This window comes from Botryllus schlosseri, chromosome 10, assembly GCF_051294905.1.
Source record: "Botryllus schlosseri isolate E-star chromosome 10, Bs_hap1, whole genome shotgun sequence".
Classification (NCBI taxonomy): Eukaryota; Metazoa; Chordata; class Ascidiacea; order Stolidobranchia; family Styelidae; genus Botryllus; species Botryllus schlosseri.
In genome coordinates, this window is record NC_137245.1 from 25,615,376 (window position 1) to 25,636,978 (window position 21,603).

General features: G+C 39.0%; 2 protein-coding genes across 3 annotated transcripts in view; one reads left to right on the top strand and one right to left on the bottom strand.

Moving 5' to 3' along the window:
• LOC145447973 (uncharacterized) overlaps window positions 1–21,603 on the bottom strand; it is a 389,824-nt gene that overhangs the window by 293,855 nt on the left and 74,366 nt on the right. The gene's annotated exons all lie outside the window — the stretch shown is intronic.
• Window positions 2,215–21,288, top strand: LOC145447982 (uncharacterized). Its single transcript, XM_080326294.1, has 3 exons — window positions 2,215–2,480; window positions 18,892–19,360; window positions 20,311–21,288. Exons 1-3 carry the CDS (start codon window positions 2,369–2,371, stop codon window positions 20,663–20,665), a joined length of 936 nt encoding a protein of 311 aa, XP_080182420.1. The 5' UTR covers window positions 2,215–2,368; the 3' UTR covers window positions 20,666–21,288.

Consider the following 21,603-nt stretch of genomic DNA (forward strand, 5'->3'; position numbering starts at 1 on the left):
TCACTTCGTTTGTGGTCAACTTATTTGTGAGAGAACAATGGAGGCTCAGTAAAACGCACGATCATTGAATGATTGGTCGCTCTCACGGGTTACAGCAGCGTTTCGCGAACAATCCGAACATATGCAAGATACAGTAATTTTTAGCGACACCGATTATTGATGACTTGAAATTGACTCGTGAATTTTGCTCCGAGTCACGAGTCAATCCACATTTCTGATACGCCGAGTCAAGTCAAGTCATTTTAGCAAAGTGACTCGAGTCAAGTCAATTCATGCGAAAAAGGTGACTCGAGTCATCCCAACACTGTCAGAAAACGATATCAATTTCATTGATTGGTTGAATAAGCATCATTCGCTGACTACATGTATAGTGTATTTCGCTTTCGATGTTGTGTGATTGCGGGACAAGCTCACAGCAGAGAGTCACTAAACATTCACAAACGGAAAACTGGATATTTAGAGCAAACATTTGTAACAAAGCACGTAAAATGTTTGAGATTGTCAAAGTGCATGCTCGTTTAGTGTCGATTTTTAATGCTGCCAGCGTCATGCATAAAGTAGCCCGCAGTTGAAATGCAATAAATTTCAACCAAAGATGTTGTAATGATGTGCAAATTGTAATATATGAAAAAGGTTCAGAGTGCAGAACCTACCAAGGTTCGTTTGTGAACGTGAACCTCTAAATTTCTGATGTTCACGCGAACGTGAACCTCACGTTCACACCATCCCTGGTCATTTCTCAAAAACGTCAAGTCAGACGCGCATAGGGTTGTTCACGCGAAATTTGGCTCAATACCAATAAGTAGCAGCGAAGCTACTGCAGTTAAAAATCTTATATTTCAATATAAAATAATTGAAGTTTTACATTCAACCACATCAAATTGCTACGTTGCCTACAAATGCGATACATACCAAATTTGACCTAATTCCACTCAGTAGAAGCGAAGTTACTGATGTTCAGAATGTTGGATTTCAAATACTAGTATTTACGGTGCGCGTACTAGTACTCATTAGATGCGATGGGATAGATGCGATGGGATGCGTTTAAAACAAATGGTTGTTTAAAGCACATTTTTTAAAACATGTTTTAAATAGTGTTTTAAACAAAGGCCTTTTATTAAAAAAAAATCAAGTTGTATAATTATGCCATAATTGTGTAAATACTTTCCTAAAACATGTTGTATGAGCATACGGGCGACGATTACCACCCGATAGAGCCGACATATACGATATGGGATGGTTACAACCCTCGAAATAGTCGGTTCAACAGTTAAAGTGCGTAGATATAGATCATCGGCACCAAATAAATGTTCGGATGATGATGACGCCGTCCGTAAAAATGCTGCAAGACTATGTGGTCCTGGTTAAGGATATCTTTAGTCCGTATATGACAGGGGTGGCAGCCTATTTCGTCAAAGGAGCTATATTTGTTCTATAATTTCAATTGTGAATAACGAACCACTATAAAGTCACAATTGAATAGGCGTTACGTCATAGCTTAGAAAACAAAATAAAAAATAAAAATAAAAAAAACATGTTTTGAACAAGGCATTGTTTTAAAGATGTTTGTTTTAAATAGATTTTTTGTTTTAAACACAACCCTAAGTCCATAACACAAATGAATAGCAAGAAGACACTAATTAGTCTGTTACATCTTCCTGTTTCCTATAGCTCTAGCGCTATCGATCGCAATATATATCGTGAACTAAATGTAAGTACGTTGAAAGATTATTGCGTCAGTGCCCGAAGCTCTGATCTGGAAATTTTTTGCTTCGGGCAAAACCAAACTCTCGATTATGTTGACATGAAAATGCAAGTATTCGAGCCAGGCCGTGGGTAAGCCACTGGGAGGCAAGGATCGCGATTAGGATTACCAGTACTCGCAGTAATGCTGTGCATGGATGTCAGGTTGTAACATGAACGGATCTATTTTAGGGGATGGTTTAGGCAGGGCCTATGATATTTGTTATATGGTCGCGAAGCATGCGGGCACAATAACGCCACGTTTCAAATGTTTCAATGATATATATAGTCTCACGAAGACGAGAGTAATGATCGCCTTCGATGTTCATTCTGAGCTTGAGATTGATGATCAATAGAACTATGCTAGCTGCCAACTTGCGGTCAGCGCGCAAGCACATTTATGCCATATACCATCTTTAGAATTCAATACCGCTGATTGAATGCATTTCCGTATTCGCAATGAAAGAAAGAATCATATTGGATCTAACAATTAATTACATTTCGATTAGCTCAGATACTAAGTTCAAGAACCCAGCCACTAGACTGCAATTGGCAGGCATTTCAGAAAAGGGCGACCTGAGATCGACTACCACTCCCTCAATCATTGTAAAAAAAGGAGGATAGAATGCTCGTGCGATACTTCGAAGTTGCGCTGTGCCTTCTGTTCATGCTCGATGGAGTTCAGCTTTCCATACACCAAGGATTTTACGGATTTAATGGATTTAATGGATTTGGGAGTAAGTACTGCAAGCAGTGTAGCTAAGGACTTTTGGTGCGCACCAATCAAATTACGCCACGTCGCCCTTAATTGCCACGCCCATTTTCATACCCTAAGGCTACATTTTGTAAAAGTGATTCAATTCCGATTCTTGATAATAACTTGCTTTCGAGAGAAAAATAACATTCAGATTATACATAAATTTCGAAAGATATTCTATTAAGTGTATTTCGACTTTGTATTTTCGCGGATAATATGAGCTCTCAGATAGCACTCATCAACGTTAAACTAGGTGCGGTTTATATGATGATATATTAAAATTCTACGCACATTTCGCACGATTTACTTTGCATGATTGTATGTGTATTTAAGACTATCTATGTTCACGAGAACACTAGAGCAATGATACTCATCCACGTTGAACTATATGTGTGGTTTTATGGGAATATATTTAAATTCTAAATACATTCCGCGTGATCAACTAGGCATGATTTTAAGCGTATTTTAGACTATCTATGTTCACGTGAGCTCTGATAGTGATTGGGCAGCAACATCATCACAAATTAATTAATATAAAATGCGATTTTGAGTGCAGACAGATCGCGGTTTCGATTTCCGAGGTCTGCATATTTTAAGACTTATTATCAGCAACCATTACAACTGAATAGGGCTTCATCCTAATACCTGCATAAATTTTGCATGTCGAGTATAAGGGTAAATAAATCAAAAAACGCCAACGGAAAAGCCGCAGGAGCGCGATTCTCAGCGCTATAATTAAACGAACACTTTCGCTGCAGGTACGCGAGTCTAATAAATATAACGACAGACACAACTTAGTTGAAAAGTAAAACTAATCGAAAAATTCACGAAGTTCCGATACACTATATTTTAATTATTCAAAATTATTCATCCACATGAGCTGAGATGTAGTTCAGTAAATCATTTTAGGTATTAATCATTACCTCGCTTCCGTAAACCAGCAAAATCCAATGAGGTCCTATTGCATTAATCCATGCAGCACAATGTAGGCGACCGGCCTGGTTTGAACACTAATTTTTCCGAAGTAAACTTATTGCCCATCGCGGACACTGATACTTATACATCGAATTTTGTAAAGTAGATAGAAAACTACCTGTTCACGACAATGTTTATATTATTGGACCGCTTCAACTTCATGATAGTTTCAGTATTAAACAGAAATAGACTCAGATATTAACGTTTTACTTGGTCGGAAATAGCTACTTCTACTTTAATCAAAGGATTTATCGCTAGGAGCGAAATTTTACGGAGTTTTGGATAATATCCAACGTGTCGGCTCACTTCGAACGGTATTTTGTAAAACTCAATTATCGCATAGTGAGACTTCGCAAATTCTCGATGTAGATTTGCTATTTTTCATTGCGATAAGTCATTCCGGAGCGCGAAAGTGCACTATAGGATATGGATGAAACTGCCACCGCTCATCAAGCTCAATGAAAAAGTACATTTCAACATTTTGTTAGCAGTAAATTTCTTCTAAAGTACAAGAAGTGCTGATTTCCGAACGAGTAAAAAAGTAAGTATTGAAAGTATTATTTGCCTGATAACTGAAAACTCTGAAATAGAAGTAGATGAAGTCTAAATAGATAACCACTTGATTAAGTATAGTGCAAGCAGTCAAAACTTATACTTGACTACTCCAAATGTACAATTATTTCGCTATCGATTCCCTCTTCATAAAAGCGACTACGGTTTTAGATTACTTTTACTACTACTTAACAGTTTCAGTATAAGATAAAATTCGGTATAAAAATGTCGCATCGTGAGAAAAGTATATAGAAAAGTTTGAGTTTAAAATTTATTCTTCCTCATGAGTCGAGATGTTGTTAATTAGCTCATGTTTCGGACATGAGGTAAGCGCGAAGTACGCAAATTTCGATGGCGTACAAATACCACAAACTGTAGTAGCCTTCAAAGTTGGCAAGTAAAGAAGTACTCGTACTCCTTCATAATACTAAAGTAGGTTTTCGAGCATATGTACCTAATAATCAAGTGTTTATGATTTTAGACTGCTTCAACTTGATGAATACTTACAGATAACTGTTTTCGGAAATAGCTACTTCTACCTTAATGCAATGGATTTCTCCGAGATCACAACTTTACTTAACCTCTCCAAAATGTACATTATACAAGTACGTCGCCATCGAAACCCTCTGGCTTGAGTATCTGGCAGTATACTTGCGGCAAATACTCGGGTAGTAATTTCAAAGTAGTTTAGGCTAGGTATCGCAATGAGCTCTGATCCGCGGTAGGAGTGGAGATATAATCTACAAACATAACCAGGTACCTACTTACTTACTTTGAAATCCGTACTTGTACTTGTATTCGAGCATAATTGCGCAATGTTGAGTACTAGCTGATGGCGTCTATCATACTGCTGGAAAATTAAGGTTCAGTATTCGAGTATCAAATTAGATTTACTTGAGTAAACGTGAGGAGTTATAAGTGATTCTACTAAAGTTGCTATGAGGCGAGGTGCTGGTAAAAACTACCAACTTGATTATTTCGGAATATAGAATAGAAGACCAGCTTCTTTCGTCAAGCAACATAAGACCCATCATTCATACATACATACTAACATTGTTTGCTTGGAGCTGTCTATCCTTATGAAGATGCTTGGTAAGAACGCGGTAAAGGCATTGAACAGCAGCAGTTGCGGGATTACTCGCACCAATTACTAGGTACATAATGACGCAAGTTAACACACGTTGGTTCAATCCCGAGCTTACGTGCACCAATTACTAGCTACATAACACAACAAGTTAACACTTGTAGAACACGATATTTGCTCTTGGAGAACTGACGAAATTTGGTGTGGTAAGGTAGGTTATTTTACACTGTCGTAACTCTCTGTCGCTATACTGTTCGTAATCGAATCAAATTTGACCTGCAGCATTTTCTAGGTAACCCTAACAATTCCTTTACGTAGCTGAAGAAATTTGAAAAATGTAAAGGATAAAGGTTTTCTTATAGGCAATCTTTCAAGTATTCTCCGAAGAAACTGTATCCATCGTACAGTAAAGTGGATGTGCTGTTTAAACGATGAACAATTGTATTAAAAAAATATTACATGAGGCAAAACAAGCGAGTTTCCATTATCTTAATAATGCTATTGCAATAGGTGTCAGTCCAATTCCAACAACGATGAGTCCCTTCCAAACTTTATTGGGGCCGAAAGCGGTATCATCAAAGAATCCTACGAAGCTGTCCTGCAACAAAAATGTAAGCCTTAATGATCATACAGAGGAAAGTTATCGGCGCGGCAGAATATAAATTGAGAGGTAAAAGCTGAGTTTATTCATCGAGAGATGATATAAGCTCTGGAGAGCAGATACACTATATATTTCATGGTAAATGATAATTCGTAAATATACTAAGCAAAACATGTAAATCACCTACCCATCCTCCATTTTTCTCTATCCACTGATGGCTTCTATTCGCAATGCAATTGCTGACTGACTGTATAATACCTTCTATATGCTCCCCGTGATGCTCATCCTCATTATTGCGAGCAAGAACGCTACCGAGCAAAAAAAGACAGACAATCCTACCCCAATTGCTTCGGGTATCTTTCAAAATATCATTTGATATCATCAAGAACCTTCGCTCATCAGGTGAATATTCTTCATATTTTTCGCTGATTTCAATGTCACTATTACGGAGACAGTTAGAGATTGCGTTTACAACAGTTCGATTTCGCTTCATCATTTCATCCCCAACTCGTCGTAAAGTTGTCTCCGCTTTCGTATTTGCCTTAACGCTTGAGCCGTAGAGTTTGTACATGATAAAATTTCTAGCCAAGGAATATGTTCCGGATATAATTTCATCTTTTTCTTCAGTGAGCGAAGGTAATATCGACGTTAATTCCATGGTGCGATGCGAGATAACAGCGGATCAGAGCTCATTTAGATTAGGGTTACCATAGTTCTGTGACCCAAATTCCGGACACTCTCTAGCGCCCACTAGTGGATTTCAAAATGAGTTGTGAGCACATTGTCCGTCAATATGACGTCACAATAGCAAAGCTTTGCTTATAGACCGGAGATGGTCACGAACCAGATTCAGGAGAATGTGGCTGTGTGTTGTTTAACCGGCACCGAAATCACATTTTTTCAGCCCCTTCCCGCCCAAATAAACAATAATTTTGGGCCCACCATAGGGTAATCGATACAACTTCTGGGGAGGTTTGCTGTATGGATCTGGGCGTTAAATTTTTTGAATCACTTCTGTCAATAATATTGGTTCTTCCATATTATTATATGGTTTGATCCTCTCTTCAGCCATACATGATCAGAGTTAGCGGTAGAGCTTGTGGAGGATAGTGACTTGGAAAATACGGGGAGCGTAATTGTACATTGTTAAGTCATGTTCATGTCACACCGATGAGATTGTTGATCAGCCCAACGCCTGTGCGCACCACGGGGCTTTGTAAGCACTCCACATCCAGTGGTTTCCGACCTTTTATGATCGCGACTTCATCTCCAATTTGAAAATGTTCCGTGGTCCAGATCAAAATTTGATGAGTTGATTACTAATAAAAGACGGCACCTTTGCCCAGACTTACTCACAGGCTATTTTGGAAGCTGATTACGATCAACATCTTCCCGAATTCCAGAATAAAGGCAAACGACCCCCACGTTTGGAACCACTATCTTTGAATAAAGCATTTAAACGGCCTTAACCATATCTAGGATTGTACCGTTCTCCTATAATTGCGATCACAATTAGGCTATTTCAGTAAATGAAGGTTTTTTTTATTTATATTTTATTGCAGTTTTTGCGAGGGTGGCAGTTCCTATATTGAAAACAATAAATGTGATAGTAAGAAAATTATCATGTAGCATATATATTCCCAAAAATAATGTTATTATGTTGATTTACGAAAATATTATGAACCTATACGCCAAACCTTCAAAATTCCGGACATTTACACATATTTTAGAAATTCCTCCCGGACACTAGTCTGAACAGTGAAATTCCGGACATGTCCGGGAAAATCCGAACGTATGGAAACTCTAATTTAGATACCGAGCGAGATCGTGTAATGGTTATGCGTCCGGCTTCTCGATCGGTAGGTCGTGGGTTCGATCCCCGACCGGGTCATACCGAAGACTCGAAAATTGGTATCCTGCTAGGCGCTCAGCAATCACTGATAGCATGGAGGAGGAAAAAACGGGGGCGCAGACTAGATGACCTCACGGCCGTCGTCAAAGCATCTCGATGGTGCAGGCGAAAAAGAATATCATATCTCTCTCTCCTAAGTTACTTTGAAATCAGTACCCGAGTATTTGCCGCAATTGTACTGCCAGATCCTTATAGCCAGGGGTTTCGATGGCGACGTACTTGTATAATGTACATTTGGGAGAGGTAAAGTAAAGTTGTGATCTCGGAGAAATCCATTGCATTAAGGGAGAAGTAGCTATTTCCGAAAACAGTTAGGTCTATTTCTGTTTAATAAGTTTTCATCAAGTTGAAGCAGTCTAAAATCATAAACACTTGAGTATTAGGTACATATGCGCGAAAACCTGCTTTAGTATTCTGAAGGAGTACGAGTACTTCTTTACTTGCCAACTTTGAAGGCTACTACAGTTTGTGGTATTTGCACGCCATCGAAATTTGCGTACTTCGCGCTTACCTTATGTCCAAAACATGAGTTAATCAACAACATCTCGACTCATGAGGATGAATAAATTTTAAACTCAAACTTTTCTATCTACTTTTGTCACGATGCGACATTTATAAACCGAATTTTATCTTGGACTGAAACTGTTAAGTACTAGTAAAAGTAATCTAAAACCGTAGTCGCTTTTATGGGGAGGGAATCGATAGCGAAATAATTGTACATTTGGAGTAGTCAAGTATAAGTTTTGACTGCTTGAACTATATTTAATCAAGCGGTTATCTATTTAGACTTCATCTACTTCTATTTCAGAGTTTTCAGTTATCAGGCAAATAATACCTTCAATACTTACTTTTTTACTCGCTCGGAAATCAGCACTTCTTGTACTTTAGAAGAAATTTACTGCTAACAGAATGTTGAAATGTACTTTTTCATTCGGCTTGATGAGCGGGGGCAGTGTCATCTATATCCTACAATGCATTTTCGCACTCCAGAATGACTTATCGCAATGAAAAATAGCACAAATATATCAAGAATTTGCAAAGTCTCACTTTGTGATAACTGAGTTTTACAAATTACCCTTCGAAATGAGCCTACATGTTGGATATTATCCAAAACCTCTTAAAATTTCGCTCCGAGCGAGAAATCCTTTGAATTAAGGAAGAAGTAGCTATTTCCGACTAAGTAAAACGTTAGCATTCTAGGTTTATTTCTGCTTAATTCTGAAACTGTAGTGGATTTGAAGCAATAAAATATCATAAAAACTTGAGAGTATTTAATGTATGAAGGGAAAAAACCTACTTGAGTACTCTGAAGTAGTCAATACCTACTTGTTTAGTCACTCGTTGCGAAGTCTCACTATGCGATAATTGAGTTTTACAAAATTCCGTTCGAAGTGAGCCGACACGTTGGATATTATCCAAAACCTCGTAAAATTTCGCTCCGAGCGTTAAATCCTTTGAATTAAGGTAGAAGTAGCTATTTCCGATTAAGTAAAACGTTAGTACCTAGGTCTATTTCTGTTTAATACTGAAACTATCACGAAGTTAAAGCTGTCCAGTATTATAAACACTCTCGTGAATAAGTAGTTTTCTATCTACTTTACAAAATTCGATGTAAAAGTATCCGCGGTGGGCAATACGTTTACTTCGGAAAAATTAGAGTGTTCAAATCAGGCCGGTCGCCTACATAGTGTTGCATGGAATAATGCAATAGGACCTCATTGGATTTTGCTGGTTTACGGAAGCGAGGTAATGATTAATACCTATAATGTTTTACTTAACTAGGCTACATCTCAACTCATGTGGATGAATAATTTTTAATAATTAAAATATAGTGTATCGGAACTTCGTGAATTTTTCGATTAGTTTTACTTTTCAACTAACTTGTGTCTGTCGTTATATTCACTAGACTCGCGTTCATTCGGCTAATTTGTCCCTATCGTTATAACGTCGGGAATCGCGTACCTGCAGCGAAAGAGTTTGTTTAATTATAGCGCCGAGAATCGCGCGCCTGCGGCTAGTCCGTTCTCTTTTTTTGATTTAATTACCCTTATACTAGGGTTACCATATTTAATAGACAGGAAATCCGGACACTCTTTAGCGCCCACTAGAGGATTTCAAAATGAGTTATGACGTCACATTAGCAAAGCTTTGCTCATAGAGCAGAGAGGGTCACGATCCGGTTCAGGAGTATGTGGCTGCGTAACCTGGACCGAAACCACATCTTCAGTCCCTTCCCACCCAACTAAACAATGATTTTGAGCCCACCATAGGGTAATCGATGTAACTTCTGGGGGGGCTTGCTATATGAATCTAGTTTTTGTATCCATCTGGTCGTTAAATTTTTTGAATGAATTCTGTCAATTATATTGATTGTTCCATATATTACTATATAGTTACTACTCTCCGCCCACATGATCGGAGTTAGCGGTAGAGCTGGTGGAGGATGATGAGTTCGACAATACAGGGAGCGTAATCGTAATCGTAATGGACATGTTCATGTCCAACCGATAAGATTGTTTATCAGCCTTATGCTGGTGTGCACCACGGAACGTTATAAACACCCTGCATCCAGTGGTTTCCAACCTTTCATGGTCACGACTCCATCTCCAATCTGAAAATGTTCCGCGGCCCGGATCAAAATTGGACGAGCTGATTACCGAAAGAAGTCAACACCTTTGCCCAAACTCACTCACGGGGTATTTTGGAAGTTGATTACGTTCAACATATTCGCGAACCCCAGAATGAAGGCAAACGACCGTTAAGTTTGGAACCGCTATATATCATTAAATAAAACATTTGAACGGCCTTAACGATCTCTGTGAATATACCGTTATCCTATAATTTCGATTACAATTAGGCTTATTCCAGTAAATGAAGGTTGTTTTTATTTCTATTTTGTTGCACGTTTTGTGAGGGTGGTGGTCCCCATATAAAATCAATAGATGTGATACTATATCGCGCGCAGCGAGAATAAAAATATCATGCATCAACATAAATATTCCCAAAAATAATGTGTTCATGCTGATTTACGAAAAAATTATGAGCCTACGTCAAGTCTTCAAAATTCCGGACATTTGGCATATTTTAGAAATTCCTCCCGGGCGCTAGTTTGCACAGTGAAATTCCGAACATGTCCGGGAAATTCCGGACGTATGGCAACCCTACCTTATACTCGACATGCAAAAATTATGCAGGTATTAGAATGAAGAACTATTCAGTTGTACTGGTTGCTGATAAATAAGTCTTGAAATGTGGAGACCTCGGAAATGGAAACCGCGATCTGTCTGCACTCAAAATCGCATTTTATATTAATTAATTAGTGATGATGCTGCTGCCCAATCACTATCATAGCCCATGTGAACATAGATAGTCTAAAATACGCTTAAAATCATGCCTTGTTGATCGCGCGGAATGTATGTGGAATTTTAATATATTCCCATAAAACCGCACATAGTTCAACGTGGATGAGTGTCATTGCTCTAGTGTTCTCGTGAACATTGATAGTCTTAAATACGCATACAATCATGCGAAGTTGATCGTGCGAAATGTGCGTAGAATTTTAATATATCATCATAAAAACCGCGGCTAATTCAACGTTGATGAGTGCTATCTGAGAGCTCATATTATCCGCCAAAATACAAAGTCCTAAATACACATAATAGAATATCTTTCGAAATTGATGTATAATCTGAATGTTATTTTTCTCTCGAAAGCAAGTTATTATCAAGTATCGAAATTTAATCACTTTTACAAAATGTAGCCTTAGGGCAAGGGTCGGCAACCTACGGCCTGCGGGCCGGATCCGGCCTGCCAAGCGAAATCGTCCGGCCTGCGGCATAATAATTAGTTATCACAAGAATACGGCCCGCCGTTTCACAATGAGTTTCAATCAGCAGTAAAGCACTGTTTGGAAAGAATGTGACATCGCTACCAGAGATGAGCATGGATTAGGATTAGGTTTTGAAAAAACAAGATTTGTGAAATTTTGTTGGATTTGGATTGGATTTGGATTAGACATTTTTTCCAGAACGGATTAGGATTTGGATTTGATTTACCTATTTTCTGGGAGATAGGGAGAGAGAGAGAGTGAGAGATTGAAATGTCGTGTGACGAATGGCGACAAACTTTATTCAGATCAGTTATTAATGTACTTATGGTTACTAAGTTATCTTGAATTAAGTGAATCGTTGGTTGTGAAAGAAAATTTTCGAATCCCTCCATTGCATAAATAAGTATTTTTTCTGAATCCCCAGTTGGAATCGGATTAGGATTGGACATGGACTTGAATATGAGAAAGTTATGGATTAGGATTTCGATTTGGATTTGGAGGTTCGGATTTGGATTGGATTAGGACATAGAAATTTCAAATCCGTTCATCTCAGATCGCTACGATATAAGTTGCCTACATCGTATTAGTCTATTATGACGCCATAAAACGAAAGCGGTTGAAGTAGGAAATGGAGATTGTCTACAGTAGACTATATCAGTGCTTATCAATCGGGTGTATCTCGCAACCGAAGGTGTACCATACTTTTTAAAGAGTTTACCAATCGGGTGTGACAATAAAGGTGTCCTTCCTCTGCTTCAAAAACGCTTGGAATATCTCAGACGCAATGACAAAATCTCAAACTTACACTGTTAATTACAGATAGCCTAACCATAGCATCCGTAGGTTAGGTATTCATAGTTTAATTCACCAGAAGGCATTGTGCGCAAAGAAAACAAACCTGAAGAGTTTTGGCCACAATGATTAAAACTGTAAATATGATTTTGTCTCACAAACTGAATCACCAACATTGTTACGCCAGATATTACTATAAGCATAGAATCAATATGGCGATGTAATGTATATCTGCCATGTTCGCACATTAAGTCGAGCGGCTATGCTTACACGAGCCTATGAACTGAGAAATTAATAGCAACTTTCCTCGAAAATACAAGTATCGCTGACTCATAATCTTGTAATCGAAAATGAGTATCTAATCTCGCTCTCCTGGTACATTTAACGACACATCTGCACAAATTGAATTTGCATTTTCGGGGGGGGGGGGCAACTGAATACATGAGATGTTGAGGCGCATTCGAAACAAATCTGCGACTCGGGGAATGTCAACAGTACTGAAAAAATTATGCTCACTTTCCTATACTGGAGGAGAGAAAACCTAGAACCAACACTATATTTGTAACTGTGATACGAATTTTAATGACTGAATATTCAACCGCTTTGCCGACATTCCTTCTATACGAAACAAATTCTGACTATTCAGTACTTCATTTAATGTGGACGCCAATACCATTGCCTGAAAATTTCAACTGGGCCTTTTTGAAATGCGATGCAATTGGATTGACTGACAAATTTCATACAAAGAGCATATCGCAGCATGACTTTGACAAGGAATACGTTCTTGAAATTGATCTTTATCCCAGCTTGTCCGACGATGCAAAAGTCATTGCAACGATTTTTGGTAGCACGTAGGCTATGCATGTGAGTATTAGTTTTGAACAATGAAATTCACGAAGAGCAAGCCAAGATTACGTATTTCGGACGCCCATTTAGAAAATGGTCTGATTCTTGCTTCATCTGACTTGTTACCAGAAGTTGCGTCAATTGTCACATTTATTCTGCGTTGTTGAAGTGTAAATACATGTGTTTTATCATTGGTATGATTGAGATTGCAGCAATGTAGGATAATGTACCGAAGTGAGCGTAAAATATAGTATTAAGAAAAATTCCGGCCCGCCAAAAAGTTGTACACTCGAAATTTAACCCGTGACTAGCAAAAGGTTGCCGACCCCTGCCTTAGAGTATGAAAATGGGCGTGGCAATTAAGGGCGAAGTGGCGTAATTTGATTGGTGCGCGCTAAAAGTCCTTAGCTACACTACTACTGGTCCACCTCATTATAATGACTCCTGTGTTATCCGATACTTACATAATCAATTCGCACATTTGATGTCATGCACAGTCCACATTATTCGCGAAAAATATTTCGTCTCTGATTACACTGTTCTACAAATTTCGAAAAAAATTTGCGCCAAAAATTTTATTGATTGATTTAGGCTAATTTAAGGTTGCTGAATCCGAATCTGTGCTCAGGATTTCTCCATCACGTCAGATTTTTTTCTGTATGAAAATTTCTCATTTTCATAAATTAATCAAATTTTGGCTGTCGTTAGGGACATCAAGGTAAGCATACAACAGCAGAAGATCAAATATTGTTATTTAAATCATCTATAATGAAACCTGGGTTGTTGTAGTACAGAATGAGTGAGTTTTCGGTGAACTTGAATCCAGTAATTCTCTATCTTCGTTCAATCAGAAGCCCTTTTCGACCCATAAAATGACACTGGTCTTTGCCCCAAAAATTTTAATGATTGATCTAGGCCAGTGGTTCCCAACCTTTTTCGACTTATCGCCCCCTTTTCAAGCTCAATGCCGATCATCGCCCCCCCTGATTTTGTGAACCGAAAAATCGGTATACAATCTGTAGTCATCGGCGGGTTGACTAAAACAAAACAAAAAAAGTCAACTTCTCGGATCGTTGTCGAATTTTACACTTTTGCAACCAAATTTCCGTAGGTTGACCAAAAAAAAAGGTCATTTCTCCGAATTGACTCCAATATAGCCGTTTCAACGCGTCATCGCCCCCCCTATCGCCAACTTCGCTACTTTCACCCCCTGTCGCCCCCTTCGTCATTTTCGTCCCCCTAGGCAGCCCAATCGCCCACGTTGGGAACCACTGATCTAAGCTAATTTTAGGTTGCTAATTCCAATTATGTCGTCAGAATTTCTCAATCACGTCAGATTTTTTCGGTATGTATTTTTCCCATTTTCATAAATTAATCAAATTCCGGCTTTCGTTAGCGACATTACGGTCAGCGTACAACAGCAACAGATCAAATAGTGTTATTGAAATCATCTATAATAATGAAACCTGGGTTGTTGTAGAACAGAATAACTGAGTTTTCCGTGAGCTTGGATCCAGTGGCTCCCTATCTCCTTTCGAACAGGACCCCTGTTCGACCCATCAATTTATAATTGGATGCAACTAGTTTTAGTCGGTAGCAGTTATAATCAGAGGTGGTCAGTAACGAAGTACTTCTACTTTTTGGAAGTACTCAAGTAGTTTTCCTCTACTTGTGGTACTTACTCAAGTAGATCTGAATTTCTCTACTTCTACTTCTACTTCGTAATATTTTGTGATCTACTTACTTACTTTTTGCTATTTTCAGTTTGTCAAGTAGAAGTAGTTTATTCCCCCAATACGAGAGATAGCCTGAAGAATTTTGGGGCTGTTTTCACGGAGTACCAGCATTTAATATTCATGTAAGTCAAGTAAAGCCCAGAAATTTTGTTGCGCTTCGCGCACAGTAGCTATGGAGTGACAAATATGTTTTCACGACAGTATCAGTGAATATAATTTAGGTACCGGTGGGGCCTGCGATAAATTATCGTTATCGTTATCGTAGGCCCCGGCACCGGATTGCTTGGTTCCACTCACACCGCATTGTCGCCCATATCAAATATTTCATCACAGTAAATATGGGCCACCATAACGTTTGAAACTACCGTTTTACGATCTAGCAATTAGCTATCATATCGTAATCTAGCAGCCCATTACGTGTCTTGCTAATCTGAAAAACCCAGCCTTTTTGAACGTTACACCTGTTTTAGCAGATCACCTTTGAAGCTTTATGGACAAAAGACATATTCGATTCGATACAATATTATCCGCTTCTTAGAAGTGGTATTTGTATTTCACTTTTAATTGCGAGTATCACACTTTGATTTCTAATTACTTTTAATTCTTTCGTCTGCAGAACATTCCTGTTGAAGCATGAAAGAAAGTGTAGTAATGCATCTATTTCCCGAAAACAAAGCTGCACTAAATATAACTTTTACGATCCATCCACAATATTTGTTATTTACGTATACTAATCGCGCAAAGTGATGGAACCGTATCCGATACAATTTATACGTAGGCTATACCTCTTCGCCTAAACTTGGGGCCTTATAATATGGGATGGGGCGTCATGCCATGATATTCTCTAAATCGGGGTCTTCTAGTAAACAAAGGGTTAGTATCGCATTTTCATATCAATACTATAATTTGCATCCCATGATGCGAAAGAATGCTTATGCTGTCGACAATTGATACCTCCTGGGATGCATCAATACGAATCAGGCTCTTTGACAGTCCATGGTCGAATTAAGACTGTTTTCAAAACTACTTACTTACTTGAGTAGATTTAAAGTCAGTCAATTCTACGTCTACTTCAAGTAGTTTTAGGTGGCTTGTTGAAGAAGTACTTCTACTCGTACTTGAGTAGATTTTTTCTTCGTTACTTCTACTTCTACTTGAGTAGCTTTCTTGACTACTTTGACCGCCTCTGGTTATAATCTTTATATACCACTCTTCGTTTAAAGATTGTGATTAGTAGCTCCGTACCTAATTTAGTTCCATACGTTATCTATCTTTATACCTCCGTCCTGCAGCCTAAATCGGTCAATGCAATTTGTGACAGCACACTGCTGTTTCGTAAAACGTAAAAGTTTGCTAACAATAAATATCGTATTGTTGGTATATTATGTAGAAGAGAATTGTTCACTCTGGTTCATGACTAGACTATGTGGCCATTTAAGCTTGTTTTGAAACGTTAAAAGAAACAGGATGTTCGCTTTTCCAAAGCAAAACGTGCTTATCATGATAACTTGAAAGAATTCATCATCCTCCACCTGTACTTATTATGCTAATTTTTCTTCTCCAGTTTCCATATCTTGTCACATTTTATCGGAATCAAGGAAAGCTGCTTCTGAACTGTTTTTCTTTTGGTTTATTGCCATGATATAAAGGGCTTCTTCCGCATTGTGTATTATAGACAACCGGATGAATGGAGACTGCTTACTAACAGCTCAACATGATACCTGAAGTGCGTGCTACTTCATAATATAAATAAATATGCATCGGTTCTAGGACAGTCGATCCCTCTAGACATAGGTCATTCTGTGGCCTACACCAAATACCACGTGTTCTTTGCTCGAGCAGAGCCAGAGATTAGCATCGGTTAATTTCGAGACTTTTTGTTACATCTTTGCATGATTAAACGCTCGTTCTAAATACAAAAAGCTTCACATTTTTGGTGGATTCTGATTTGCCGTATTATTTTGCTATGAACTAGAGTCGGTCGAAGTGATCAGCGTTGCTACTTGAGTAGAACAATTAACGCTTTATATTTCTACTCAAATACAAGTAGAAGTAGTCATTCCTAAGACATGTCAAAACTACTTCAAGTGGAAGACGAAATGAAAGGTCTGAGAATTAGTAAAAGTCAGTAAATATCCAAGTATATTTGGTCAGGGGGTGGTCACATACTTTGAACAGTTAGTCGGAGGTGTCTACATACGAAAGCGCAAGATGTGTCGCCGCATATAACGCAAAATGACTATAATGACACCACCCATGGGTAAAATCTTGGAAAAAATATACTCATTGGCTATTTTACGCGTTTCTTATGACAATTTAACTCATGGTAGTGGTGCAATATTATCCCTGAACTACTTTCTACTTTACAAAAACCAAATTGCAAAAGTAATTAGTTCATCCAGAATACTGTTCAGGTAGATGTTGAAGTAGTTGTAAAATGTTACCACTTCAGTAAGTACTGCAACTAGCCAAAATCTACTTACCTCGGAAAAGTAGAAATATTCAACATATATAATATCTCAAAAACGTGACGTGATGAAGCAAAAATAACGTCATATTCGTATTCAGCGCCCCCAAATTAGGTATAATTGGCCCATAGAAGTCCTGGCCCAAAAATCGTGTAGACCAGTGTTATTATTATTATATTCTTTATTCACAGTAAAACTGGTAAATACACACATAATCCGGGGGGCAACCTACCCCCAATGGAAAATGGCGAGATTGGAGTAAATTTTCAGTAATACGGTCAAATTACTATTCCCATGCCATACATGAAGAGGTCAGATTACAGAATTGCGGTAGATGAATAATTAGCAAGGGTTGCAGATAGTGGCGATAATGGAATGAATGTATCGTTTTATTAACACAATTGGCACTTATAAACACATGGGTCATTTGCGCCCGTACAGTAATTTTCGTGAGGTCTTTTCCGGTCATATTTCTAGAGTTCGGCTCCCTATTCCTCTGGGCTTTTTTAAGGCGCTGCATTTACAGCGGGATCGGCGATGAGGAGCCCAGACAAACCTCCGACACATAGAAACATGTCAGGGCCGAGACTCGAACCAGCAACCATTGGTGTCGTGACTGCATTGTTTTACCAACTACGCCACTCACCCTTGAATTGTTTGTAATCGCATGTGGTTTGTGTGAACGAGCTAAAAGGGCGGTCAGCACAACTGTCTGAATACTCGGGGAAAAGATCCCGCCATTTTGCAACCTGAGCATATTGTGTGCAGACCAAAGTTGACTAGTAAAACTACTTCTGATGAAGATTTACTGCAACGAGTGATGTGCGGGCTTCCAATGTAGCCTCGACCGGTAAATTCGGGCCATGGTCGATTGGGCTTATAGATAAAAACCAAAACACGAAACCGTACATTTGCTGACTCATTTGCACATATTTTTCCGCCTCGTTTATTTAATAGCCTGAAAGTTTTTAGTGCTTCGCGTGATTTCCCTTTCGCATTCACGATTAGTATGCGTGGTAGGGGTGTTCAAAATTGTTTTGTTTTTTCAGATTTTATTAAATGCCCCCAAATAGTGTGTAACAAAATGATGCACACCAAATGTTTCTCAATTCCAACCAGTAGAAGCGAAGTCAAATATTTGGAAATTTCAACCATTTTCTAAAATAATAGCATATCCGGAGGCAAGTGACGGCACTACGCCATGACCAAATAGCGCGTTTCAAGCATGTCTGGTGAGGCAGTGATGCTTATTTCACGACTTTTCATCTGAAGATGGGTAAGCAATAACGTTTGAATAAACACTGATTAGCTTGAAATTAGTCTACTTCAAAACAATTGCGCGCTCTCCTCTTAGTTTTAATAAAGTCACGATATGCCTCCTTAGTTTGCCCTATATTAGATGACGAGCTTTGGAACGCCACCCATAACGATGTGTCAGGGTTCAATATTAATTACTTTTAGATATTTTGTGCTGCGTTTCGACCACCACAGAAAAATGAAGGTCTGCGTGGCATTGCGATGTGCAATGTAACCCAGTCTTTACGTACGGAATTACCGTCTGCAACCAGTAACCACACTCTCTTTAAATATACGCAGGTTGTAACAGTGCCACTTACACAGGAAAACACTGCTGCTGCACTTTCGGATCGAGTAAAACTAGGTGCTGCTCATCGTTTGGTTCCAAGTACTGTTGCACCCGAACTGAGGAGCGGTATCGAGGTTCATACTGCATAAGTTCTGTCGATTGTAGCAGCTCAACTAAGCCCAAGTGCTGTAGCTTGAGTAGCAAATGTTGCACCAGCCGAAAATACGATATCGAAACACCACGATGTAACTCTATCACTGACTGTGCGAAAGATGCGAGAGCACCATATTGTTGTGACAGTGAAGCCAGATGCTGCACAAATGCCGCATATGCAAAGGAATATTGTTCTTCCGACGATAATTGCCGGACTACTACCAAGCCACACTGCTGCGATGATTCCAAGTGCTGCACGCTAAAACAGTACGAAATCGAAAATCCACCTCCTTCCGAGATGCTACGACGCAACAGCGCTGCATTATGGTATGCAGGCTATATGTCTTCCACTTTCGATACTTTCCAAAAGGCTCGCGAGCACTGATTTGCTTCACGACTTCATTTGTGTTTTAATATTTTGAACCTATCGCACTAATGAAGGTGCTCAAACGCAGAATTTGGTCTCAGTCCGTGGTTGCGCATATAATATTGAATTCCAATCATGACCTACAGGTAGGGGTAGGCCTACTATATGTCCTCATTTAGGATGATTTGTCCTCTTTTTTCAATAAAAGTAAAATGGCCTCCAGGGACGCCCAAATGCGCTATATTTCGCACGCCGTCCTCAATTTATGCATTCAGTTTTAGGCTATTAGGCAGCTAACACTAAAACAGGTAAACCCGACACATAGTAGCCTACATGTTAAAACGTTTTTTAACTAGCGTGGCGGTCGACTAAAAAAGGTCAACTCCCCCAGAATCACAGTTATCTGATAAATTCCCCGTTTATATGTTTATTTTAGAAACTTGAAAAATTTGTCCTGTTTGTTCGGATCCGAATATGTGATAATCCAGGTATACAGTCCTTGATGTAAGATTTAGAAGTGGTGGCAGTGCGTACGTTGTCTAGTATCGTGCAGTTCGAACTTAAATGTAGGATGGAAACTAACTGATGCGATCGGTGCTCAAAGACAGCTTACCAAACTTCCAAATGTCTGTTCAGAATTTGGAAGTTGGCCCGACAGGAATTAATCGTGACGTCATTGATCGTTGAGCCCCAAGTTGTGCATCCCTTATACTTCAACCTATTCACGTGTGATTTTCCGGCAGATATCTTGCTGAATTAGCTATTTGAAGTTTTTTCGAAGTGCCATTCGACCACATTCCATCGCTTTAGACCGTCGACGCACACGGATTTGGCCTTTCCCTAATTTTCCTTACTACCCGGATAACATACTTAGCAGGTCATTTACGAAAACCTTCGTTTTGGAATACAGCGCCGTCGCTCTCTTACTTCTCGCTGGAATGCTCTCTCTATCGTTAATATGTCTTGGATGTGTTTATGCGTGTGGAGCCAAACCTACGAAGCGCCGAGAAACAGCCCGTTCAACTGAATCTTTCGCAACAGTCACTTCAATGATTGACCTACCCTCTGCCCAACAGCACGCAACACCACCGCAGAACCCGCCACGAGGCAACGCGTGCAACGAAGACGGATCCATACCGTGTCAAGCCGTAGCTACTGATCCAGTTACCGAGTTGCCTCCCTATAATGATTTACCTCCGACATACGAGCTCGCAACTACAAGCAAAGTTTTCAGAACCGCTACATTGCCCAGTGGAGGAAGCTGAAGTTGTTAATACACATACTAGACGCACCAATACTAAATTTACATGATGTGAGTGCCATACAGAGGTGGTCAGTAACGAAGTACTTCTACTTTTTCGAAGTACTTAAGTATTTTTCCTCTATTTCTGGTTCTTACTCAAGTAGATCTGATTTTCGCTACTTCTACTTCTACTTGGTAATATTTTGTGATCTACTTACTTACTTTTCGCTATTTTCATTTTGTCAAGTAGAGGTAGTTCAATCCTTCAGGAAGATAACCTGAGGATTTTCGGGGCTGTTTTCACGGAGTATAAACATTAAATTTTCATAAAAGTTGGGTAAAGCTCAGAATTTTCGTCGCGCTTCGCGCGCAGTGGTTATGGAGATATATACCAGTATGATTACACGAAAGTATCGTTGAATATAATTTAGGTAGCGGGTTGGCGTGGCTCCGTTCGCACCACATTGTCACTCTTCGCCCATATGAAATATTTCATCACAGTATATAGGGCTCATCACAACGTTTGAAACTGATGTTTCGCAAACTAGCATTTACTTATCATATCGTAATCCAGCATGTCCATTGGGTGTCCTAAACTCCTAATCTGGAAAAGTGGACTCTGACTTTTTTTAGTTTTAGAGCAGTTTTACCATACCACATTACCACCTTTGAAACTTTCAGGACTAAAGACGTGAAATACATGTTCCGCTTTTAGAAGTAGTATTTATAATTCACTTTCCATTCCCAGTATCATATACTTTGAGTTCTAATTATTATCAGTTCTTTTGATTGGATAACATACATGTTGAAGTATAAAAGCAAGTGTAGTAATGCCGTTAATTTCTGGAAATAAAGCTACACAATATGGCATTTTTCCGGTTCACCATATTTTTTATTAACGTTTACTACTCGGGCAAAGTATTTACACAGTACAACTTCTCCGTATTGCTCTACGACTAA